At 37.6% G+C, this 26,083-nt stretch overlaps 1 protein-coding gene across 5 annotated transcripts in view; it reads right to left on the bottom strand.

The window, feature by feature from the left end:
* The window catches only part of LOC113114910 (B-cell receptor CD22-like), a 53,928-nt gene extending 29,781 nt beyond the window's left edge, over positions 1–24,147 (bottom strand). Inside the window, exons 1-8 of one of the 5 annotated variants that reach the window (XM_026282011.1) lie at positions 23,964–24,147; positions 22,301–22,705; positions 19,373–19,700; positions 19,008–19,294; positions 18,608–18,871; positions 18,052–18,315; positions 17,673–17,954; positions 17,268–17,537 (exon numbers count right to left, since the gene is read on the bottom strand). In XM_026282011.1, coding sequence (XP_026137796.1) covers positions 17,268–17,537; positions 17,673–17,954; positions 18,052–18,315; positions 18,608–18,871; positions 19,008–19,294; positions 19,373–19,700; positions 22,301–22,685 — 2,080 coding nt within the window. In that variant the 5' untranslated portion in view covers positions 22,686–22,705; positions 23,964–24,147. Of the gene's footprint in view, positions 1–17,267; positions 17,538–17,672; positions 17,955–18,051; positions 18,316–18,607; positions 18,872–19,007; positions 19,295–19,372; positions 19,701–22,300; positions 22,706–22,805; positions 22,941–23,963 lie in introns of those variants that run through there. The other 4 variants (XM_026282012.1, XM_026282010.1, XM_026282014.1 and 1 more) reach the window with 4 other exon arrangements.
* Between the last annotated feature and the right edge of the window lie 1,936 nt (positions 24,148–26,083).

The raw sequence follows: 26,083 nt of genomic DNA, 5'->3' as shown, positions 1-26,083 counted from the left end.
AAAGTTTATTAGACCACGAATAACAAGCCATCCTACTGTAGGTGTATATTACTTTCTTCTTTCAGAAGAATCCAATATAAGCTATATTAAAAATATAAGTCTTTGATCTTCCAAGCTTTTTAATGGGAGTCAGCGGGTGTTACAGTTCATCAGTCCAAAAGAAATAAAATAAAGCGCATCCATCAATAATAAAAAAGTGGAGAAGAAGAAGGGATGATTTCGAAAAACAACAACACACCACTCTACGGACATACATACTGTGTACTGTATAATACTGTATATGCTTTTAAAATGGCACAACTTTTTATATACCTGAAAGTACATAACATCAGTCAGTGTTACACAGGTCGGGTCTGTGCGCGTGCGCCACCTTTGACACTTCCGCAAGCGCAGAATGTGCGACAGTGCGAGAGTGTACTTGACTGTACGTGGGTTAATGTGTGCGTCACTGAACAAAAGTAAGTTATCTGATTATTAAAGGGGGGGTGAAATGCTATTTCATGCATACTGAGTTTTTTACACTGTTAAAGAGTTGGATTCCCATGCTGAACATGGACAAAGTTTCAAAAATTAAGTTGTACATTTGAAGGAGTATTTTTGTTCCAAAAAAACTTCTTCCGGTTTGTCACAAGTTTCGTAAAGTTTTTTTTTTTTTTTTTTAATCACATTTGTTTTATTTCTTCTTTAAAAGTTTCGTAAAGTTTTTTTCGAGTATGGCTCTGTGTGATGTTAGATGGAGCGGAATTTCCTTATATGGGTCCTAAGGCACTTCTGCCGGAAGAGCGCGCTCATGTATAGCAGAGCACTGACAGCACAACAGGCATTCCCTGATAAGAGCGAGAGCATCGCGAAAAGTCACAAAAGAAGTGTGTTTTTGGTTGCCAGGCCAAGACAACCCTGCACAGATTACCAAAAGAGAAACAGCATTAAGGGACCAGTGGATGGAGTTTATTTTTACAGAGCAACAACGGAGTTGTGCAAGTGTTTTTGTTTGTTCCCTGCATTTCGAAGATGCTTGTTTTACAAACAAGGCCCAGTTTGTTGCCGGATTTGCACATCGTTTATTTCTTAAGGATAATGCAGTCCCAACGAAAAAGGGTCACGATCGTGTGTTGGAACCACATGCGGTGAGTAAAACTGCTTCAAATATCTCTGTGTTGTTAACTTGGCTATCAGCGCGTAAGCACATCAAGTAAACAACATGCGATGTTGTCATCAAACTGCACTTTCCACATGTACAGCTAAAAAAAAAAAAAAAAAAAAGACGACATAAAGTGGAACTTAGTCATTTTCCAAAACCGCTAAGCAAATATATACAGTTTCAGTACATACCACACAGAGACGCCTTTGCTGATGCTGCTCTTGTTAAATTTCAGCCTCTGGATCTGTGTCACAGCTTCCAAACACTCTCAACGCAAAAGCCTACTGGCGCTCGTGATTCTTTAGCTCCTCCCACACGTCACGCCTCTAGGCACTCGTGTTTTTCCAGGAAAAATCGGTACAGACTATCTTTCTCTTATAAATATAATAAAAATAATCCTCTTCCTTGGAGTTATGAAGGATGCAGTACTACTCTATAGGTACTCAAGATTAACAGGATATTGAGTGAAAACTATCATTTCACCCCCCCCTTTAAGTTTGTAATAATTGCTAGTTGAACAGTTCATTATAAATGTGTTTGTTGTGTCTGTGTTAGCACGTTGTTTAAACATTTATCAGTGTTAATCGCACGTTCAAGCACGTTTGAATGTGCCTTGCTGTGCTGTCATGATCATAATGACTCGAGTTCTCTCAAACTATGGTGTAATGATGTGAACGAATGCCAGATTTAGTATCCCACTGTGTGTAACTGCCATATTAGCAACTAAATCGCTGTTTATTTGATCTTTATGGACACGATGTTCATGCTTCTGTGCAGTTTATGCAAATTACCTCATAAAGTGGTTTGAGTATGAAAGCAGTTTCCATTTCTAACCACAAGGTGGTAGTGGTGTTATGTTTCATTGTTTACATAGTGTGATTCTTTGATAATATTTAACCTGAGAATTTAATAAGAAACTAAGTATTTAATGTGAATGTCTTTGTAATAATATTTTTTAAACATGTAACTCATTACAATTATTTTTCTATTGTAGACCACATACACACCCACTCTCACAACAAATACCCAATTGATCACCTGCAATGCCCATGTACAGCTGTGTTGTTTGCATCTTGGTTGCAAATTACTCCTATTTTAAGAGAAATTTTACTCTTTGGATGGTACTGATCAGACCCTGTGTTTTGACTGACACCCCTTGAGCATGGCGAGATATCAGACCTCACCTAACACGGTCCCTTTTCATTCTCCAAAACAGTCAGTCAGGCATTATAATATGATATCTGGATAATCCAGTACTATTTAATGATAAAACTTTACTAATTATAAATCATAACCATGTATGAATACACAGAAATTTTTACTGAATTTAGGACTGGTGGTGGTGCTTTGTTTGTCATTCAGTGTTTCTGTAACAAAAAAAAAAAAAAGCGGGAAAAGACAATAATAATCCGAATTCTACTAATAACAACAGCAAAAGTACTTTTTTTTTTTACTTTTTTTTACTAAGTACAAAAGTAAAAAAAAAAATGCTCTAAAGATGAACAAGTGGCTGGATTTATGAATATTAATCAGGTTGTGTCCATTTCCGTGAACTTATTTGCTGAGATCAAAACAGCGACGATAAAAAGTAAGCACCAACCAATGAGATTGTCGTTTGCACATTAGTTTCGCTAACTTCCAGAAAACCTGGCAGTTTAAAAAAAAAAAAGATGAAGAAAACAAATTCCAAAGGACCATTATTTTGACAGGAAAATACAACAAAGAACAATGTTTATATGTGACGTATCAACTCTGCATGATATGTAAGACTCGCTCGCTCTCTCTCTTTCTCACTTCGCGCATGTGAGAGAAAGCAACGTGATTCGTGCGCCTTCACATTAGAGTTTAAGGCACACCCAAGACACAAACACAGGTATGCTGTGCATCCATTGAGATATACTGAAAATTATCACAGATTGCATGATGGTGTAAGGGAAACAGGTCAATTTAGCTCAAAGGGAATCATTTAAGATTTTAAAGGGAATTTGAACAGAATCACTGTTTCACGGCTGTTCACGGAGACGCGCCTGCGGTTCAGTGAACGAGCCGTTTAACATCAAATCTGCGCTGGATACTAATATCCAAACTATAGTGAAAACACTATCAATTAGCACAGTAACAAGATCGGCAGTTTAAGACATTAACTTGTAAGCACAAAACACAAGATACTTCTCTTTTCAATATGAATAAGGCTTTATTAGATAAATCTAAGACATATAAACTAATCTAACACATAAACGCACGCACACACACATTCACACAAGTTGTAGGAAGGTCGAAAGTTAAGGAAAGATGAGTTTAAGAGAATGGAAATATGGAATCCCAAGTTTACAGCAGTAGGTTAAATTGTATAGACATGAACAACCATCAATCACGTAATTAGCCCTTGCATTGAGTTCCTCAATGTGACTAAAATTATATTAGATACACCAGCACAACAAATATCTGGGGATACGTTGCCTTAGTTTCCTGTGAAAGGGACTCCCGTTGAAAGGGGTATCCCGGCGTCGCTGATTGGCTGGAAGTTCAGTAGTGAAGTGACGTCTTGGGAAGCCCGTGGTTGTTGGGCGTTGGCTCAAAGTGCAGAGTCGTGTGCGCTGGTTGAAGTTGAACGGGCATCCGAGGTCAGGCGTCGGAGACTCGACGTTACAAAACTTAACTCAGAACACGAAACTCTCAAATGGAAAAGAAAAGAAATAAAGTTTGACGAGACTAGGTTGTGTTCCTTCTCATTGTGGCATAGAAGCAGTAGGCAGGCACGCTGGAACCGCGCTCAAAGAACAATGACGACTAACCGCATGGCTAGATGCTTATAGCTAAAGCTAGGTAGCAAAGCTACAAGCTAAAAGCTAAGAGCAGGCATGACTGATAGCACGAGCAAGGTTGGAACTAAAAGCAGACTAAAAGCCCGCATGACTGATAGCACAAGCAATGCTAGACTAAAAGCCGACATGGCTAATAGCAGCAGCTAGACTAGAACTAAAAGCAAAAATTTAATCGTATCCAAAGTATTTAAACTTTCCTGTTGGCCACCCCTCAAATGTTGCCTTGACCAATCAGATATGTTCTTGGGGTGGGTATCATAAATCATTTGTTTATCTTACCAAGCATGTGGTTCTTGCCTCACAGGGTCTAATTTTGGACATGATTCCTATAACATGATTATGATATATTTTACAAATAAATGATTGTCAGAACAATATCAAGCAAGAAAATGCGATTATTTCAATACTAGACATGACTATGTATCCTATAGTTATCAAAAGACATACACAATAAGTGATTATACATGATAGTCAAATGTGTGGGTTACACATAAATGAATATGGAGTTAAGCAATGGAATGATTCATTCATAAGTCTTTTTTGAGTTCATTCTGGTCCATATATAATGTATAAAAAGGGTTTCTTTGCCATTCTCTGGCAAAGGACTTTTCTGTGAAGACAAAGGTTTAAAGCCCTTCCCCCTTAGGAATTTCAGTCTGGTTTCACTGGCTGGGGGGGGGGGGGGAGTCAATGCAAGTATTTAACTTGATCTCCTGGGTTTACATGTGATGTCCAGCGTTGCATTCCAATCACGAACAATAAATTTGACAATCTCTTCTTCGAATTAAAATTGTCAATAATTGTTCTATTGGTGTTAATGTTGAAAGCTGTTGTGTGAACAAGTTGGTTGGTTGGTTATCTTGCTTGGTTCTTGTGGCACTAGAACTGATTTATGACTTCCTGAGGAATTCAGCTCATGTTTCAATGCACACAGCTCTGATAGACTCTTTGATTTGTCTGATTTGACTCATTTCTGCTACATATATCCCCCTTTCGATCGGCGAGGTGTTTAGGTGAAGACATCGTCGATCGCTGGAGAAACAAAGGCAGAAGAAGCAGACAAACACAGCAAACAGCAAGACAACACCTCCATGACAGTTACTGTACTGGTGCAGGCATCAGGTTATTTAGGTACACGTGGTTAAGTTCAATTAGTCAATGTAGTTTAGCACATTGAGGATAGTTTAGATCGTCTTGGAAATTGTTTTTATTTTGATTCATCAATCAAATTTGTGGTTAACTTTGTTTGGTTCTTCTAGGTTGTCTTACTTTACATGTTTACCATTAGTTTTCTAGTAATTTCATTTTCAATTCAATGAATTGACCTATCATGCATGGAGCTCTCTGGCTTCCATTCAGTTTAGAGTGGCTGGCGGATATTAGGCGTTGCGAGTCAATCCTAATATCAGACCTTCGACCCCCACAGGGTGTCTAGGCGTTTCACCTACTCAGGAAAGAGGGGAAGGAGAAGGATAGGTAAAAGAAGAACAAAACAAAACAAGGCTGCTGTGGGTTTTCCTAGCATGTGTCACAACTACTATTGAGCTAGGATGTCAGGTGCAGCTAGTGTGTCGTGAACCTTAACTTTGGGGGAAGTCGTGGCCTAATGGTTAGAGGGTTGGACTCCCAATCGAAGGGTTGTGGGTTCTAGTCTCGGGCCGGACGGAATTGTGGGTGGGGGGAGTGCATGTACAGTTCTCTCTCCACCTTCAATACCACAACTTAGGTGCCCTTGAGCAAGGCATCGAACCCCCAACTGCTCCCCGGGCGCCGCAGCATAAATGGCTGCCCACTGCTCCGGGTGTGTGCTCACAGTGTGTGTGTGTGTGTGTTCACTGCTCTGTGTGTGTGCATTTCGGATGGGTTAAATGCAGAGCACAAATTCTGAGTATGGGTCACCATACTTGGCTGAATGTCACTTCACTTTCACTTCACTTTTCACTTTAGTGTCAGGTGTTCTACCTATTGTGAGGATGGCTGCACGTTTCTTCATGGATGGTATGTGTTACTTTGTTACGCTAAAAGTTGGATATTCTACCTGTGGGAAGAATATGTTTGTTGACTGTGTTATCAGTAGATGTGTTTACCTCTGGGTGTAGGTAATGTTGTGTGTTACTGGTGTAGTGCATGTGTGGTCAGATCTGTTCAAATCTGTGTTGTCTCCCCCTTTTTCTAGCATGTCACTTAAGACTGGCTCTCAGCATCCTTGGTTTGGATGAGGGCGTGTCCATGGTCTAATGAGGGGTCAGTCCAGCAAGGCAGGAAGTTCTTTAGCAGACAGTCGGAGGCAGTTTGGCATGGCTGTGTGAAGCTGAGTTGCAAAACTTGTCTCCTATGTTGCATTCTTCTTGTGATGCCTTCTGGCTGTAGCAGACTTTCTGACCTTCTGTGCTCTGGTGGTTGCTGTTGCACAGACAGGGAATTTGGAACTTGGAGTTGGAGTTCATTTGACAGTTTGTTAGTGACCGAGGTGATGTCCTTTAGTACCTCAGATTTTTCATCAACAGTTGGCCGTGAAAGACTTGTTCATTCTGGGTTGTTGTTGAACAGGTGCTTGTCATCTCTGATGTGGTGCACCAGGGGATCACCGGCCTTCCGTTCTGTCGCTGGTCACAGCGAGCATGACTCAACTTTGTGGTCATATGCATGTAAATTGTCTTGAAGGAACTCTCTTAGTTGTTCCATGACTTGTTCCGTGTCTTCTAATGGTAAGCGGTCATGTTCTTGTGCATACTCAGCACTGTGCATGTCTGAGTGGTGCTGAGGTGGGTTTTGTTGTCGCTTACCCACACGAGTTGCTCTTGGATGAGTCAGGTGATTACCTTTGGATATCTGGTTAGGTTTCCAGATGTTATCCTTTTGGTTTCTTGAGAAGCGTGGCTGGTCCCATGGATTTTTCCAGCAGTTGGGCTGAAAGCGGTCGTGGATATGGGCGTCACGTTCTCTGTGCTCTTGATGGAAGACTCTGGTGTTGTGATGCCACTGGGTGTCGTCCAGTGCAAGGCTTGAGTCTTTGTTGACAGAGTTCAAGAGTGTGGATGTTTTGTTACCTTTCTTTGAGGCCAACTTCTGCTTGTTATAGGCCTTCTGTGTTAGGTCACGCAACTGTTGGATGGTCATGGAGTTCGGACAGGCCATGACACCTAGATGGTGACTGACTCCAGGGTGCAGATTCTTTAGGAAGAGGGTTTTGAAGTTCACATCCTCTTCAAGGTCAGAGTTGTTGTGTGCACCAAAGTAGGATTGTCGGAGTCGGTTGTAATAAGCTTGTGGAGTCTCTTGACGACCTTGTTTGGTTTCCAAGGCAGTTAACAGTCCATGTTCAGACTCTGGGTCTGTAAACTCTTTAATCAGGACCTCACGAAGTCGCTGGTAGTTTGACTTGGTTTGACTGGGCTGTCGATCTAGAAAGTTTCGTACCTCGGAACTGGACGTGGCTCTAAGGAGGTATAACCAGTCTCTGTCAGTCACATGAGGTCTCACTTCCAGGTGAAATTCGATATCTCGCAGATAAGCTTGGATGTCGGGGCTCTCTGTGGAGTTCGGGTTGAACCTGCTGATGTTTTTAGACAGCTTGTTGAGGTCTTTGATGGTCATCCCGTGTGCAGCTTCAAGGCCTTGGACGGGAGGTTTTCTTTCGTTGGCAGGAAAGGGTTGTGTGGCGAAGGCAGGTGAGGTTTTGGGTTGTGGACCTTCGCTCCTTTCGTCATATGCCAGTTCTTGGACGTGGGACTCTGCTCTGCTCAGCAGTGATGAGGCTAAGAGATGTTTCTCTTTTCTTGGCTCTAGTTTGTGCTTGTAAGCATTTTGGAGTTCTTTTCTGACCATGTAGAGCTCATCGTTGGTATCGTCTAGTTGTTGGGTCAGATTGTCCGTTTCAGTTCTGTACCTTTCAAGGTGGTCTTTCAAAGCACCATTTTCAGAATTCTTGTTTCTGATGTCTATCTTGGCTTTCTCTAGTAGCTGTTCGGCATACTGGAGTCTGTTTACCAGGTCTTTCTGAGCAGACGTTGCATGTTGCTGGTCGAGCTGAGCTGCTGCCAGGGCTGCTTGGAGCTTCATAACTTGTTCTGTTGTATCCTGCTCCCTCTCGCTGGGTGCTTTGAGTTGATCTTGAACTTTCACTTCCAGCTTGTCTATGCGATGTTGAGCACGTGTCAGCTCCTCTTGAAGGTGGGTGATGTGCTTGTCGCTCAGTTTCAGCTGGGTTGTGAAGGCATAGCTTAGTGAGCTTGTGATCTTGACTAGCTCCTCGTGGTTGTTGTTCTGGCTTGAATCTTGTGTCAGGAATCTTCTCAGGATTAGGATTATTATTAAAAATAAAAACAGTTCAAATGTCTTTGGAGTGAGGCTGTCTGTTATGCCTCTCAGCCAAATGTTCACATCTTCCCCATGGGAAATGGGGTCTGCAGTCTGCGGCATGTTGGCACGCTGGGAAGAAGAGAGACTGACACAGATCTGTGTGGAGTAAAAGCCTATGTGTGGTGGGACAACTAAGTGTTGTATCAGTGATTGTGAACCACTAGTGAAATGTGTTGATGACTGTGTTGGTCTCAGGGTGTCTAAGTAGACTAGAGATGCGAAGACTTTGTCACTCTAATGAGGAAGAGGAAAAGAGAGACAGAGGTGAAAAACAAATTCAACTGACAAGCAAAATTTCTGTTTTTCAAATGAGGAAAATTATTTTTTTCCAATTAAATGTTATCAAAAACATAAACAATATTATTATATTTCTTGCTTTGGACAAAATAATACAATAATAATTCTGATATCTCTTTTCTTAGTCTGACAGGATTGACACCGTACACCTTTCAGTTGGACCGCTCACCAGGGAGTCAGCGAGGCGACAGTTGCTCAACACGTATCTCTATTAAATTGATCGCAACGTTGGATGAGATGCTAAAACTTGGATTGCGTTTCCAAATGTAGGGAGGTTAGGAAGAACAAATGAGAGGATGATTACAATCAAATTCATAAGGATGATTCGTCGTCTTTGGCACGATTGTGTATTTACTTCACTTAGAATTGATTGATGGTTCTTACATGTCCTACAAATGTAAAAAGAGAAGAGGAAAGTAAAGGAGAGAGAGGACGGAGATGGTAAGTCTCAGTAGCGGTTATCTCAACTACAAGGAGAGCGTTGTGTTAGTTGCTGCACAACTAATCAAACAAAATAAACTTTAAGTGAAAGAGGGTTGTCTTTCTAATTTATTTGAACTCGTAGTGAGGGATAACAATGTCTCCTTTTGGGGCTCAGGTTTGTCGTTCCCAGGCTAGGATACACAAAAGAAATGGTAAGAAATAGGAAAATTTAAAAATTAATAAATGGGCAAAATATGCAAACATGAAATTAAAAAGAGGAAATCAATACGTAAAACAATAGTGGTTAAGTGTATAACCAAAACAGGAAGAGGGGTAAAACGCATTCAAATAAGTAAAGGTCTGAATAGCATATATTCAGATGGGTAATAAATAAATTAGGAAGAATAAGTTTATTTAACTTCCAAAGTTCAAGGCTTATTCATTCCTAAAATAATTAGACCCAAAAGAGAATACTAGAAATAAAAGCTCATATGAAATGATCTGAGAGGGAAATTTTAAATGATTCAAAATAAATTTAATGTTTCAATTAAATTTCAATTTGACAATTAATAATTGTGATCAGTATTTCCCTTTCTAGTAAAATGAAAATAAGTGGTCTAGTGAGAAAAGAGAGCGATAAAAAGAAAGGGACTAACAAGTGTTAGTTAAGATGTTTAAAATGGTTAAATCACGTCAGCGTTGCCCAAACACACATTATTCTACCACTGGATGGTAATGCTAACGGCTAACCTTCGAGGCTAGTGGCTTTAGTATAGACTTCAATGTAAATGCAATGGTTTCGTTAGCTTAGCGAAACCGCGGAGTTTGTGCGCTGCACGTGCACAGTTCAGAGTTGCTCCGGAAGTACGTTAGGCTTCCGGGTCACGGTCGTCACTATGGCAACCAAAACACATTCTAGTGGATTAGCACATGAATCGTTGCATTGTTGCAAATACAGTTAAGCATGTTACATGAAATGTCGGCTCATTTCAACACTGTACAAATAACAACACCGCCTTTCAGTTGGTTTTGCGATGTGGCACTTAAACTCTCAGTTTGTATAGAGTTAAATTTATCTTAATTCAAATAGCAGCTTCCTGCTGTAGTTATTATATCAATCTCAGCAATTTGATTCTCCGTGCCAGTTTTTCTGGACACAAACATAAAAGTTTTCCTTCGCTGTTGGTACACAGTTAAAATTTACTTGATCAAGCTTTTAAAACACTCCCATTCAAATTACTCTCGGACACACGCCGTGTTACGCGAGATTGCATTCACTTTGTGAACGGATACAAATGGGCAAACATTGTTCTCTAATGTTTAACGTTAACTTAGGGGAGTCGAATATCAAATTTGATTCGGCAGTGGAACACGCACTGGCAATCAAACTATATGAAATATGAATACGGGGACTTTGATAAATAGATTGAGGAACCCGCTCAAAACTATTCTTTATTCACCGATTTATATCCCTTTTGAAACACTAACAGTTTAGCTCCGTTCAGCAAACAGTGACTGAGATAGCGTTTGAGACACTGGAACACGCAGTGAAATCAAATCAGCTATAAAACAAGGCATTACACAAATGAGGAACACGCTCAATTTCTACCTTATTGTACGATCTCAGATGTTTACTTTTAAGTTCACTTACTGCTGTTAACAAAGGGGAGACGGACTCGAGTTAAAGTCTCCTCTAGCTCCTTTCATTCAAGCGGGAGGGCGCGCGCTGCTTACGTCACGCGTCACACACACATACTCAGGTCTCGCATGCTTCTCATCTTTCATTCCTTTAGCAAAATCAAAGATTAAATAACTTGGTTTATGCTCACAATTTAGATTAAACTCCCCGCATTTTCTCCACCATTATAAATGTAAGGGAAACAGGTCAATTTAGCTCAAAGGGAATCATTTAAGATTTTAAAGGGAATTTGAACAGAATCACTGTTTCACGGCTGTTCACGGAGACGCGCCTGCGGTTCAGTGAACGAGCCGTTTAACATCAAATCTGCGCTGGATACTAATATCCAAACTATAGTGAAAACACTATCAATTAGCACAGTAACAAGATCGGCAGTTTAAGACATTAACTTGTAAGCACAAAACACAAGATACTTCTCTTTTCAATATGAATAAGGCTTTATTAGATAAATCTAAGACATATAAACTAATCTAACACATAAACGCACGCACACACACATTCACACAAGTTGTAGGAAGGTCGAAAGTTAAGGAAAGATGAGTTTAAGAGAATGGAAATATGGAATCCCAAGTTTACAGCAGTAGGTTAAATTGCATAGACATGAACAACCATCAATCACGTAATTAGCCCTTGCATTGAGTTCCTCAATGTGACTAAAATTATATTAGATACACCAGCACAACAAATATCAGGGGATACGTTGCCTTAGTTTCCTGTGAAAGGGACTCCCGTTGAAAGGGGTATCCCGGCGTCGCTGATTGGCTGGAAGTTCAGTAGTGAAGTGACGTCTTGGGAAGCCCGTGGTTGTTGGGCGTTGGCTCAAAGTGCAGAGTCGTGTGCGCTGGTTGAAGTTGAACGGGCATCCGAGGTCAGGCGTCGGAGACTCGACGTTACAAAACTTAACTCAGAACACGAAACTCTCAAATGGAAAAGAAAAGAAATAAAGTTTGACGAGACTAGGTTGTGTTCCTTCTCATTGTGGCATAGAAGCAGTAGGCAGGCACGCTGGAACCGCGCTCAAAGAACAATGACGACTAACCGCATGGCTAGATGCTTATAGCTAAAGCTAGGTAGCAAAGCTACAAGCTAAAAGCTAAGAGCAGGCATGACTGATAGCACGAGCAAGGTTGGAACTAAAAGCAGACTAAAAGCCCGCATGACTGATAGCACAAGCAATGCTAGACTAAAAGCCGACATGGCTAATAGCAGCAGCTAGACTAGAACTAAAAGCAAAAATTTAATCGTATCCAAAGTATTTAAACTTTCCTGTTGGCCACCCCTCAAATGTTGCCTTGACCAATCAGATATGTTCTTGGGGTGGGTATCATAAATCATTTGTTTATCTTACCAAGCATGTGGTTCTTGCCTCACAGGGTCTAATTTTGGACATGATTCCTATAACATGATTATGATATATTTTACAAATAAATGATTGTCAGGACAATATCAAGCAAGAAAATGCGATTATTTCAATACTAGACATGACTATGTATCCTATAGTTATCAAAAGACATACACAATAAGTGATTATACATGATAGTCAAATGTGTGGGTTACACATAAATGAATATGGAGTTAAGCAATGGAATGATTCATTCATAAGTCTTTTTTGAGTTCATTCTGGTCCATATATAATGTATAAAAAGGGTTTCTTTGCCATTCTCTGGCAAAGGACTTTTCTGTGAAGACAAAGGTTTAAAGCCCTTCCCCCTTAGGAATTTCAGTCTGGTTTCACTGGCTGGGGGGGGGGGGGGAGTCAATGCAAGTATTTAACTTGATCTCCTGGGTATACATGTGATGTCCAGCGTTGCATTCCAATCACGAACAATAAATTTGACAATCTCTTCTTCGAATTAAAATTGTCAATAATTGTTCTATTGGTGTTAATGTTGAAAGCTGTTGTGTGAACAAGTTGGTTGGTTGGTTATCTTGCTTGGTTCTTGTGGCACTAGAACTGATTTATGAACTACTTCCTGAGGAATTCAGCTCATGTTTCAATGCACACAGCTCTGATAGACTCTTTGATTTGTCTGATTTGACTCATTTCTGCTACAATGGAGAGTGAAACTCAGAAGCGCTCAGTCAGAGAGAGTTCGGTGAATTAATATATATCTGTGCTAAACTTATACTTAGCCTCAAACTCACACTGGCGAGTAAAATCTGAGAATTTATTAGACATTGGCTAACTTTATACATTATTTAGTCACCAGAGTGAAGATTTAGTCACATATGCGAGTGATTTACTTGCAATGTAGAGGGTTGAAGAGACTGGTTTTCTTTGATAAAGTACGAAAACTTGGCTTCCTTTGATGCTGTAAACAAACATTGGTTTTCATGAGACTTGTGCGCATGCACAACGGCAACATCTTACGTCATCCTCCCAGAGCTGCTTCCGTGTACAACTGTTGGTGCAAGCTAGTTTAAAGTGATTATTACGTTTTGAATATAGATAATTATCTTACAAAAATTGTATCGATTCAATACAGGAGGCCTTGTTCACCCCCCGGAGCATTTTTTATTAGGGATGGATGGCTTTATTTCACTAATTTTGGACTGATGATCTGTACTTGGACTTTTTTTCTGACTCTTTTTTTAAAACTCTGATTGGATTTGTCTGAAAGAATGAAGTCATATACTCCTAGGATGGATCGAGGGTGAGTACATAATGAGCTAATTTTCATTTTTGGGTGAACTATCCCTTTAATTCTTGAAATCACTGAGCTCTGGAGACTTTTTTGTTTGTTTGTTTGTTTTGTTTTTAATTCACAGTTTTATGCAGTCCAACCAGACAAATGCTCTCATCTTGGCAGTTCAACAATGGCCAATACAAATGTTTAATGAGATTACAAAGCTTTATTGTTGCCTTTCACACAATGTAGTTTTCACAGCATTTTTGTCATTTTTTTCACCCATTAGTTGATCACACAAATATATGGTACATTGATACATAATGAGATACTATTTTTTAAAACATTGTTAATTATATTTGTTATTATTTTATTAATGCATAGGAACACACTGCAAAATTAAAAAGCCACACTTATAGATCACAATAAAAATTTGTATAATATTTTCAGTTTTAGATAACATTGTAGAAAAAAAATATTATAACTATAATACAGATTAAGGATATAATACTTCTTTAATTGGAAACTCCTTTTGTTTATGTTTTAATGGCTGAATATTCAGTTCTGTCTTCATCATCAGAGCTTGAACTGATAAGGCGGCTCCTCTGGTTATGTCTGGGTTCTTTAACAGCAGACACAGTGGAGTAATTCACTTCATCTTCTTCACTGGTATCAGATTCACCGTCCATATTTGTGAATGAAAATTTTGGCACACATGCAGAAGAAACATTTTCATAATCTGGATTTTCTGATTGGGAATTCTAGGAAGAGGATAAAATAATAAAACACATGTTCTCAATATACTGTAGAGTTGAATAAAAAGTGCTCCATAAAATCTCTGGTTTATCTTTATTGTGAACAACTTATTGTAAGTGTGTGTGTTCTGTAGACATATGGTAATACAATAAAACTATTATGAATAGAGCATAATTATGTTAACTATTTTTTAAGCGAGTACATCATTACTCGTCCAAACCATGTTTTTGTCTTACCTTGAGTTACAATAGTAAGCCTATTTTATATTTTTGGACATGTCAGGGTGGATTTTGTGGGAAACTCCATACAGTTTTTTTTTTCGTGATGAGAACTCCCAAGATTTGAAACTATTTAAAACTGACCAGAGATGTCTTATTTCGTACTCAACAGATAAGATGCTTTGGGAATTGTCTCACCTGTTTCATTTGAGGTAATTTAATAGCAGCATACACCGTATGGATATTAGATTTCGGCCTTGAGAGAAAAAAAAAACTATGAATTAATATCATTACAATTAGTGTATATCTACAATTAGTTCTGCTGCTATTACCTTGGATCAGGGTCCTGTGCTCGAGTGGGATCTTGGGAATTGGGTATTGGACGTGATTGATTAACTCTTCCATAACCTGAATCAGGAATGCCCTCCACTGACAGATTCTCCTGGGTATCATTACGTGATCCCTAAGTGTTTAAGTATTTCAAACAAAACAGGATTTATCTCTTATTAAGCAAACTGATACATTTCATTGTTTAAAAAAATGCATGTAACGTTGGTTTCAATATTATACTGTGAGTAGCCCAGTTGTGAAACAAACAGAAGTAAAATAACCAATAAAAGTAAGTTTGTCACTGTAGAAGAGTGTGACAGGAATACTGGAAAAAAGCACAAAGGATTATCTGTTCCACTTTGTTGATATGATCTTGCCTTGATGATAGTCCTGTAAAATAACAAGAGCAATAATCAGAATAACTAACACCTTCAAACTCAACACCTGATAGGGCTGCACTAATATGCAGATGAACTGGTAAATGATACAAGTTAATTTAGTATTTGGTATTATTGTATTTTTAACTTAAACTGCTCCTATTATGCCATTTTTAAGGTTGCTAATATTGTTTCACGAGTCTCCTAAAACAAGTAAACATGCATGCAAGGTAAAAAAAAAAAAAAAACATGTACGTTTTCTCAAAATATGTTAAATTTTACCTAATTTCTAAATGATTCATAAACAACTCGTGCGAAGCAGTTAAAAGAATCAGTCTTTCTAAACCCCTCCTTTCTGTAAGCCCTATCTGCTGTGACTGCTCAGATGGCCCAGTCCTTTGTGATTGGTCCAAATCCATAGAGAGATCTGTCTGTGGCTATGGATTGGTCTACCGCATACAGCGTGTGTCGGAAATGAAATGCCAATTGCCATTGCAGAATGACAGGCCTGGAGACTTGTCAATACACAGAAAAGATGGTATGGATCTTAGCTTACCAACTCAAGCCTGAATCTGATGATGAAATGAATGAAGTGGTTGATTGACAAGAGACTGATTGATAAGCATGACTGAAGCAGGACATTTCTCAGTGGTAAGTGTCAAGTGTTGATAAGTTTGTGGTAATTTTGAGTTTTGATCAAAATTTACTCTCACAGCGTATGATACATTGTCTTCTCGACATGATGTTAACCACACAGAAATTTTTATTCTGTTTGTGGGCAGGACCCTAAAACATGGGCGAACATTATGCAAATGTGTTACTGTGTGACATAGAGCTGTAACAGAATAAGATTAAAATCCCCGATGACTCGTTTAGGCAACTGAGAGCTGACTTTTTGACAGACAATAACTTTATCTATCATGCACTGTTGGCTTTACAACTTTGCAGATAGTTTATGTCCACATACAGCTACAGTACATGACACACTGCATGAAAGGTTATAGTCGTAAAAGGCATAATAGGGGCACTTTAACATCTATAAAAAGAAAGAGGTATTTACCTGCGTATCAGAAGAGAACCACAACAATAAGAATCAACAGGAGAATGATGGGGAAGATGATCTTGTAGAACACCATAGGAGAGTTACCTAAATTAAGAGAGATTTGGGGAGAGATCAAGACATCGTTTTCAAAATAACCCCGCATGATTAATCGGAATAAAATATAGCTAGTGGTTGATGTAGGTATTGCAGTACAATTTCAAAATATTAGAAAAAGGTGTTTTCCACCAACTGGTGACCTGGAGTCTTTACTGTAAATGTAAATAAGCAGGATCACATGGTTCAAAGTATAATTACAGGCTGTAGCATTGTTTTTCTGAGAAACAAGTAGGCCTATGTGAACTTGAACTATGTTTCCTAAAAATCTTTCAACATACCATAGTATTTTTATGCTTTCATAAAGGTTCCATGGAGTGATGAGCAGAAAACTATCCTACACCCTGACAAATATCATTAAAATATTAGTTGACACACAAAAAATTGCTTGGTTATCACGGTTATGCCAAAGAGGCAGTTGTAAATGGAGGGTAATGTCTAAAGTCTGGCAGAATAATTTCTAGCTTAATGCAGTTTGAGTCATTTGGAAAATACATATTTAAAATGTGTTATTTCATACTCACTGCCAATAAATAACATGATGTTTTCGGATCGTGATTCTCCGATATCATTGGCTGCTGTACAGTAATATATTCCTGGGTTCTGAGGCTGAACAGTGAAGTTCTGATGTTCTGAAAGTACGGTCACGTTGTCCTCCTCTCTGTACCAGTTGTAGACCTCGGCAGGAGGATGTGCATCTGCACTGCAGGTCAGAGAGACTGGAATCTCCCAATTCCACTGAGTTAATGTTGTCATGTTATGGACAATTTTTATGATTGGAACATCTATAGGCAAAATTATATGAATATATTCAAAATATTTAGTAAATGGAAGCAATGATAATTTGATCCGATTGTTACACAATGACAAATTTGGACAGTGTGATATTAATCCAGTTATAATGACAAAAGTAATTCATTAGACTAGTTAAACTAATCACACAACACTGGACAATCTTATATCTGTCAGAAAAGACAAATTCCAAAAAATAAGAAGCACCCCCCCCCCCCCCCCAAAAAAAAGGTGTGTCAAATAACTAGTAGAATAAGTACTCACATTTCACATTCATCTCTACTAATGGAGATAGTGTTTTTCCAATGGAGTTTTGAGCAATACAGGCGTACTGACCAGAGTCAGAGATTTCCAGAGATAGAAAGTGTAGTCTCTGTTCATGTTTCTGTTCAATTGTCTTTAACTGGCCATTGAAGCCTTTCTTCCACTCATATGAAGATGGAGCAGTATCGGCGCGAGCCTCACATGTAAGGGTCAGCTCACTCCCAAATGTTTGTTCTCCTTTAACACTTACAGTCACATTTTTGGGTGCATCTATATATACACAATATATAAAAATATGAAACTCAAATTATTTAGGAGAAGTATTGCTCAAAGTCCTAATTATCAGTTTGGTCACTTTCAAGTAAAATTAAATCATCTCATCTCTCTCAAAAGATTATTACTTACGAAACACAATTAGCTTTTGTTTAGTTTCTTGTTTTCCCTCTTGACTTTCTGCGTTACACTTATACACTCCTGCATCTGACTCTGTAACATTCAAGTAGACTGTCATTTTTTTTGCAGATGCAGTGCTTTCCCTTTGATTGTTCTGAATATATGTCAGATTCCCCCGAGGTCCTGTCACTGTCAGGTGTGACACAGGATTGCTTTGAACCGTGCAGATAATGGAGATCACTTCAAACTCTCTCGCTTCCCTCTGCATGATCAAACTGAGATTAGATGGAGGATCTGCAGAGTTTAAAAGAAAAAGTGTCTTAATTACCTATTTGTGAAATCATTAACTTTGATTAGTTAAGGTATAGGTTTTAGAGCAAAACAGACTTACAAAGGACATCAACTTTAACAGCGTGTGATCCTGTGCCCATAGTGTTGGTAATATCACATGTGTACTGTCCTGCATGTTGAATGGTCACTTTCTCGATGTTTAACTGTCCAGTTTCCATTGATAATGGGACAGGAGACAGTCCAGGTGTGTGCTTCCATTTGTATGTGTGTGGCTGAGGCTCAGCATCAGCTGAGCATGTCAAAGTCAGTGAAGTGCCCACTTTTACAGAGGTCGAGCCCTCTATTTTGATGCTTCTTGGTGAATCTGTGAGCGACAAGAAAAAATAAAAATGTGAAGAGAATTGTCACAATATAAATGAAGAGATTTATCATCTAACATGCTTTTGATATATATAGCATTGAAATTTGTTAATTTTGCATAAGCTTTCTAAATGACATGGAGTAAAATTAACTATCATAAATTTATAAGCTGACTGTTAAGAGTTTGATTTAATATTTAGAAGATGTTTAATTATAAACAATAACCAAATCACTTTATTAGTTTGTTGGAGGTGCAGATATATAAAGTGCTACAAATATTATACAGAAATACTTACACTTTACAGATACTGTGAAGTTATTTGATATTTCTGTTCTGATCCCGTTATCAGCCTGGCATCGGTAAGATCCTCTGTCCTCTTTAGTAACTTTACTGATGATGAATGTCTCGCTGGTTTCACTCTGTTCTTGGGAATTTTTGTACCACATGAACTGATAGACTGCTGGGTTACCCCTCTCGACTAAACACTTGAGTGTCAGTTCATCTCCCTCTTTGAGATCTTTAATGTTAACAGGTTGCACTTTGACACCCACTGGACCATCTGAATAATGCAGTGCACAGGCACAAGAAATGCATATTTAACAATAAATGATTTTAATAGATGAAGTACTGAAGTTCATAATGGTTCCTCATAAGGTTCTTCAAAGGTTTCTGTTTACATAAAACATTATACTCACACTTCACATCAATTTGAATGATATTTGATTCCTGTGTCCCATGCTTGTTTTCAGCTTCACAGTAATATTCTCCACTGTCTTCTGGTTTGACATTATTTAGTTTCAAGTCAGACATTTGTTGAGACTTTTCTATTCTCTCTTTTTTGTACCATGAGAAGCTGACATCAGGCTGACCTCTGCTGGTGCAGGAGAGAGTTACAGAATCTCCCTCCTTCACATCCTCAGAGCTCACTGTTGCTTTTACCTCTTTAGGTGCATCTAGAGAAGAAACGAGATGAAGTGGGCAGCTGGAGTGAATAATGCTCAGTCAGTGACTGTTTACACTAAATATAGAGTAATTGTTCAAAAACACATGATATACTCACTCACATTCCACAGACAGTGTGATATTCCTGATCTGGAAGCTGTCCTCACTCTTCGCTCGACGACAAGACAGAATCCTTCTGTCATCCTTCCATGTCACACTGAGCTTCAATTTGGTGATCTTTCTGCCTTCTTTATCTTCTTCAGTCTCTATAATCATATCAGTAGATGAGGTGGACGTCCATTCTTGCTTTTGTCCTGATGTATGAACGAGCCACTCAGGATGAAGATCACAGGAACCAAGTGTGGAACAGCGAACAGTTAATTTGTCCGACTCACGGACTGGATTCTTCAGCTCTGATGGTTCAATGTGCACCTTACAAGGATTGTCTGAAAAGAATATGGAATGAGAACAGGTTAGAATTTCTCCAACAAAGAAATATATTCGAGTTATTATAGTTCTTAGAAAAAAAGTCAGAATTGTGAGATATAAACTCACAGTTCTGAGAAGACAAGCACAATTTCTAATGAATAAACTTGTAAATATTGGAACTATATAAGGCCAGAATTGTTTATTTCCTGTTGTACTACAGGGCCGTTTAAAGGCAGGGTAGGTAAAAAATATATAAAAAACTTTTTTTCCAAATTTGTTTAAACTTTATTTATATATCAATACATAATTAAAATGTAAGTACTCTGAAAAAGAATGTATAAAAATCGAGTGTCTGTAGACCTCTCACGACTGTTTTAAAAACAGCTCATTATTTCCATTCACTCCACCCCCTCCCTTCTGGGCTCCTTCCAAAGCCACGCTATAGCGATCATCTTGAGCTAGGCCTATAGATTATTTATCGTCTCTACTACGGCTCGCTAAGTAATGTTATGTTAGCTATATTATGCAGCTACGTGTGCTAATGACACATGCTTCATGAAAAAATAAACAAAAAAATATGTATGATAAAAATACAAAAATAAAGATTTACCTGTCCAGCAGAAATAAAGCCATCAAGGAGTCACTTTTCAGCCCCTTGAGTTCCCTCAGTTCTCGCATCGCTGGAAAGCCACGCCGATATTAACTCACGTTTTATTTCTTTGTTTATCCAAAGACTTTTTGTTCATTGCCTTTTCTTGTACTGTTACTGTCTTCCTTTTTTTGCCTGGTTTGCCTTCACTAACTGCATAGGCCGGTACTGTGAATTATGCTTGCTGTTTCTCTACAATTGTTTTGGTATTCCTAGGATCCGTGCCTCTTGAATTCCTCAAATCAAACGTACGTGCGCAAGTGGGCAGGTCATGTGTGGCAAAAGTGTGGTTGCCATGGTCGCGAGAGAGTGACAGTCGCCTAAGCCAATCCTATGTTTCGTCCCGAATGGAAATAATGAGCTGTGTTTAATACAGATTAAACGGTCTAGAGTCACTCGATTTTTATACTCTTTATATCAGAGTACTTACATTTTAATTATGCATTGATATATATAGAAAGTTTAAACGAATTTGGAAGAAAGTTGTTTATAAATTTTTTGCCTACCCTGCCTTTAATGCTTGAATCTGATTGGCTGACAAACGTTCTATTGTGTGCAGTTATTTTCTGGGAAACACACGGCGAACGTATTTCCAGGCAGCTCTCCTGACTGCATTAAAGTTCCATATCACTTCACATAGTAAAACCGTAATACCGGTCATGCAGTTTGCACAAAAAGATGTTGTCAGCGCTGCCCTGTTTAGAGACGCACAGTAGCGAGGTACGTTAGCCTAATGAAAGACTGCATAAGAATGCTATAAATGGCTCAAGCCTCCATTACCAGCTTTAAAATAACATTTTGGTACTAGCAAAAGAGGAATTAGATGAGATGCGGAAGAAATAATCCTACTCACAACAGCTAGTACAAAAACCAGACAAATCTCTTTAAGTATATACAGTATTCTGATCGATGTCTTGACGTGTGGTAAACGTAGTATAAGTGGAATAATTTACTCCGGCCTTTGAATTATTAGAAAAATAATGCACACCCCGAGGTGTAACGGCCACGACACGAAGGTGTGCATTTTTCTAATAATTCAATTGCCCAAAGTCAATTATTCCTTACTTATTCTGTGACAAAACTAGATATTTTACCCCCTATTGCAAGTTAATATCACAGAATTCAGTCTTTTCTTCTCAGAATTACAAGTTTGTCTCCAGGGACTGCAGATGCAAATTAGCTTTATAGCTAACTCTGGCGCAACACTGTTGTTGTGCATTGTCCCTGTACAAATAAATGATAAATAAAGAAAATATCTTGTAATTCTGAGTTTATATCTTGCAACAATATCTTCAAAATTTTAAGAAAAAAGACAGATTTGTGAAATCTAAACTCAGAATTCAAGAAAAAAAGTCAGATTGTGAGATAAAAAGTTGCAATATCAAATTATTAAAACTATAATAAAAAAAATAAAAAATTAGTCACCCTCACCCTCATGTTGTTCAGTTTTTGTTTTTTGTTTTGTAATATATATATATATATATCACTCTGTCGTAGTTTTATTTGTGTGAATAAAAGATGTTTATTCATATTTGGAGAATTGTGGCTGATTATGAGACACACGGGAACCATTGGTAACCTCATAAAGCCCGTGTTCCCATTCAGATTCTTCGTTTAATAATCAATAGCATGGTCACTGCCAATGGCCTCATGGGCAGTGTGCCAACATATAACACATATACATATATTGAGTCATGACTCGTGGACCTTTCTTGATCTTACCAGCCCCTCCTCCCCTCTCTCTCTCCCTCTTCACGTCCTGAGTACTGTCCATATCATATTAAAGTCTAAAAGCCAATAAAATCTTTAATAAATAAATAAACGCAGCATGAACTTTCTGAAAAACATCTATTTCATGATTAAAGAAATATAGATAGACATGAGGGTGAATAAATGATGAACATATATATAAATATATATATATATATAAGAAAACAGCCTTTATCACAGCATCAAATGTTTGCTCACCTTTAACTTTGAGAGACAGAGCTTTACTCATGAACCTTGTGTCTGAAATCAATCGAAATGTGTACTTCCCACTGTCTGTCTTTTGCAGATCGGTTATTCTTAAATCACATTTTATCCAGTCTCCTTGTTTGTTTTCTGGTGTTGCATCAGTGATGTATTCCACTCTGCTGGAGTAATGCAGAGACTGGGGACGTTCTTTTGTGTTACTGTACACAATAGTCCCGTCAAACGTCTGGTATTTTAGATAAATTGCATCTTTAAACCACAGCAGTGTATAATTTGTGTCCACTGGTTTTTTGTAAGAACAGGGGATGGTCACAGATGACCCTTCATAAGTAGTTTCTGTTCTTTCAGGCACATTAACTAGGACTTCTTTTGAACTCATGCAGGAGCCCGCAAAAAGAACTGCAATAAAAAAAAAAAAAAAAACACCATCAGTGAGACTTTTATGTGTACCAATAAATTAGCACAATCATTTACAGAAATCAGCATATACAATACTCACCAAGCAGAAGCAGAGGAATCTCTTCAGGAAGCATTATTCTGTGTGCTGCTAATAAAATAAAGATATTATATTATGTTATTCTCTTGAGCTCCAGCACTTTCGGTGTTTGCCGTTGTGTGTGGGTGAAAATTTGTTTTTTTTTGCAGTCACAGATGTTGATTTAGCGTGTCTCTCCTTTCCTTTCCTTTTTTTTTTTTTTTTTTTTTTGCAAAGTGTAATTTTGGCTACATTCAATTTGGTAATTATTTAGAATTGATTTTCTCTGTGCGAGCATGTGTGTGCGTTTAATTACATATATATTTATTTAATTTGTTACCGAATCATTTATTCATCATATTCATTCAACAGTAACAGTCTTGTATATAAGAACTTGATGACACCTTTTAATATTTCTCAAAAAATCTATTAATGACTCATTGCCATGTCAACAATATTTTTGTTAGAAGAAGCACAGTGCTTCTCATGCATGAGCTATTCATCTTAACTGATTATGCTAATAAACTGACAACTACCAAATATTTTTATCACAGTAAAAAAAAAAGAAAGATAAAAACCTTTTACCTTCTAAATCAAACCCACTGTTCTCAATAATTGTCTTAAAATGTTCAAATCGAGAAACAAAAGGAGAACTTCACCCAAGTGTATTTATAGCTTGTCATATTTGCATAGTTAACCTTAAAGACATAAAAGAAACAAGGCTAAAGTCACACATTCGTGGTAGAGATAAAGATATATATATATATATATATGTTAATACTGTCATGTAAGTGTGAAGCTCACTTCCTGTTCCAGTGGTTAGTTCTGTCAAAACTTTTCAGAAAATAAAATCCCCTCTAATAGAGTTGTCAAACAGCTGCTATCAGCAGACTTTATTTTATTTTATTTACTGAATACAATTTGCTGAATGACCAAACCACATTGAACTTAGGCCTACAAATTATTTATAAGATGATTTCTACTTTTAAGGAAATGGAAAGGAAATTAAAATAATTAATTAATGGTCAGACACCAATAAATAGTCCAGCATCAAGAAAATCTAAAGGTGATATTAAAAAAAAGCTTCAAGAGATTATCATCATAGCACTCAACAAGAGAGATACTGAATTTTTTTTTATCAAAACATATTTAAACACCAGTGAAGAGATTAAATCGTCCCACCTTTTCGTGCTGAAATTGTGGACTTACAGGAGTGCAAAGGTGAATTAATAGCCGCAGTTGCAGAACAGGCAAGTGCTAAAGATCATTCGCGAAGTAGAATAGTTGAAGAAAAATTCTACACCCAGAGGTGGTGTCTACAACTACACAGAGCTGAAGAAACCAAAACCAAAAATGTTCTGGTCAAAGTGATGGAATCCTGCTATGGTTTGGTGTCTGAACTTGTGGAAAAAAATCAGGGTGGTGGAGGATGTAGCTCCTAGATTAGGCAAGCCAATGTCCTGTCTATGTGAGGTCAGTTATCATTTTATTTGTTTGTGTTGAACGAGAGAGCAAAAACAAAGATTTCCTCAAAGAACACAAACAACATCTTGGAGAAGATCTGACAGTTGGTTCTGAATTCTTCTTGAAAAGATGCCACCCAGAATGAACAGTAATTCTATTCCAGTGATCTTATACTCCTTAAAGTTGCATTATCCGGGGAAATGGGAGTTTAATAATTATGTTGAAATGTTGATATGAAATCCATTATAGAAAGATCAGTAGTTTTTTATTCCCTACAGACAGTCCTTTCCCCATCTACATACTATGTACTTGTTATGGTAATTAAATTAGCTAGGTGCTAACCCTAAACCTAAGTCTAAACCTAACCATGTCGTTTTTTAGTTAATTACATTGCAAGTACATATAATGTAAAATAAAGTGCTCTTAAAAAGAGATCCATATCTTAGTACTTTGGATATCTGGAAATTTGTCCCAAATAATAATAATTATTATTTATTTATTTATTATATTTTTTATCAGTACCACAAGTGCAGAACACAGAAATAGAGTTTAGAAAGATAGAACTAATGTAACCTTAATTCTTGCCTTTTTGAAGTAGTCAGTTTGAGGTTAAACTGAAAGGAAGAAACACATTCAAATGTATTATGGCCTGTGTCTTTGAACTTCCTGTATGCTTACCCCACTGTAATTCACATGTACAGGTTTGGTGTTGTGGTGTTACACACTAAATGTAACTTTTGACTTAGTAAATGAAGTAATTGAAGTAAATGAAAGGCTAAAATAAATCCATGGGTTCATGATCAAAATTGCAAGAGAACAATAAAAGGAAACATAACTGATCTTAAAGTTGTTTATATATATATATATATATATATATATATATATATATATATATATATATATATATATATTATTATTATTATTATTATTATTTTTTTTTTTTTTTTTTTTTTTTTTTAATAGCAGAAGTGCACCATTGCCCTTAAAGTACATCTAAACAACATTCTCATGCAAATCAACCCAGACTTTCCTTATGCATGTACAGAGATTAAAGCATGTCACCTTTTGGCAATAACAGACATTTTTTATCTAAAATATGTTATTTGGGAAAATCTGATGAGAGATTTTTATTGCATGGTGTATATATTATTACTATATATTATATATTTTATTGGTTTAAATAATTTTAACTATGAAATTAAATGATGTGATAATAATAATATTATTATTATTATTACTATTATTATTATTATAGGTTAGTTGTGTATAGGTACAATGTTTATGTGTAGCATTTGTATAGTTTGTATTTTTTCGTTTATGATGGAGTTGTATCTCATAACTTTAAATCGCTCTATATAATCCTCAGCCTCAAAAGTTGTGTCACTAGAGACTGATGGCAGATCCCAGAAGCGAAAGTCAGGATGCTTTAGGTTGGGGACTACAGCTAGTTCCTCTGGGGCAGCAGATAATGGAGAGCGGGCTGCTCCTTCATCTTCTTGGCTCAGATTTTGGAGTTGATGGAAGTGGCTTTTTCTGCATTTCCATCCCCAATGACTGCAATGCTGATTCTGCTGATCAGCATATCCACCAAAGCATCTCTTATATCTGAAATGTAGTTTTTCCCTATGGATTCTTTTAGAGTTTCCAGCAAGTCAAGACTCCCTACACAAGGCTTGCCCATGAGGACATAACAGACCGGGGTGTAAAACTCTCGGACGTATCTGAAGATTATATGCCTTGAACTTTCAATATGATACATACTTTTTAAACTCCAATGTTTATGATCCTGATAAGCGCTTGTGAGGGGGTTCAACCAATCCGACAACGACTTCGACTTT

This window comes from Carassius auratus, chromosome 15, assembly GCF_003368295.1.
Source record: "Carassius auratus strain Wakin chromosome 15, ASM336829v1, whole genome shotgun sequence".
Lineage (NCBI taxonomy): Eukaryota > Metazoa > Chordata > Actinopteri > Cypriniformes > Cyprinidae > Carassius > Carassius auratus.
This window is presented reverse-complemented; position numbering and strand designations above follow the sequence as displayed.